Source organism: Cotesia glomerata, unplaced genomic scaffold, assembly GCF_020080835.1.
Source record: "Cotesia glomerata isolate CgM1 unplaced genomic scaffold, MPM_Cglom_v2.3 scaffold_2497, whole genome shotgun sequence".
Classification (NCBI taxonomy): domain Eukaryota; kingdom Metazoa; phylum Arthropoda; class Insecta; order Hymenoptera; family Braconidae; genus Cotesia; species Cotesia glomerata.
Genome location: NW_025402993.1, coordinates 691 through 1,777, shown reverse-complemented (window position 1 = coordinate 1,777; position 1,087 = coordinate 691). Strand labels below are relative to the sequence as shown.

The following is a 1,087-nucleotide window of genomic DNA, read 5'->3' as shown; positions in this document are numbered from 1 at the left end:
GACATACAAGTGAAGCTAATATAAAGCGTGTAATAATCAAATTTTTAAAAATTTGTTTAGGTCATTGCGTGAGCCACTGATAACAGTCGGTCTCTGGGCGGACTCTTGTCCGTGCGACAACAATATCAGACAAGCAGGATGCGGACGCAGCGCTGTACCAAGCGATATCAGAGCTTCCACAGCCGAACCGTGAAACCCTAGCCTTCTTAGTTCTCCACCTGCAGCGCGTGTCATCCACACCGGAGTGCAAAATGCCGATCAGCAACTTGGCCAAGGTGTTTGGACCTACCTTGGTGGGCTACAGTTCCCAGGAGCCGTCTGCGTCGTCAATGCTCTCGGAAACAAAGACCCAGGCCGCGATTGTTGAGAGTTTGTTAAAAATTCCCTCAGATTACTATGCGAATTTTGTAAACCCTGATTGTATGAACAACATCGGGACTCCCCAATCCGGGGAACTCAAGCACACGCCATCTACAGAGTCTCTGTTGAAACGCACCGCTACTAAAGGGTTCTTCAACACTCCTCTGGCTTCCAGTCGGACATTCTTGAGGAAAAATAGAAAATATTTTGCCACACCGCCTCATAATAATAATATTTAAATTTTTCTCTAAAATAAAAAATGTTTTAATGAGTAATCTCAATTATAAACTATATAATTTATTAAATATATATATTTTTTTTTTATTAAGAAAATTATTCTAAGCCTTGGATTGCCTTTTTACTTAAGTAGTAATTAGGAATTATTTTTTATGGTTGCACTTGATATTAATTTTTTATGTAATGGTTATTGATAAGCTTTTGAGTGTTTATAATTTAATATAAATAAATCATTTTTAATTAATTTTTTGATTTATTATTTATCAACTTAAAAAAATAAACAACATTTTATTAGATTGATCTCTAGATACATAAATAAGAAATTACCTTGTATTTTGTAAACTATTGACATTTTTAAAGATATAAGCTCATCCCGATGTTACACTCATCGAAACCTTTCATTTGAGTACCCACATCAATTTTTCATATATTTTATATATATTATATATATATATATATATGTTTATATACATGAAAAATATATCAAATA

The 1,087-nt window shown here is 33.9% G+C and overlaps 1 protein-coding gene across 1 annotated transcript; it reads left to right on the top strand.

The window, feature by feature from the left end:
- Positions 1 to 86: 86 nt before the first annotated feature.
- Positions 87 to 616, top strand: LOC123274169 (rac GTPase-activating protein 1-like; the record flags this gene model as incomplete). Its single annotated transcript, XM_044741659.1, has 1 exon — positions 87 to 616. A coding segment is annotated over one exon (513 nt), but the record flags the coding sequence as incomplete, so codon positions are not given.
- Positions 617 to 1,087: the final 471 nt, after the last annotated feature.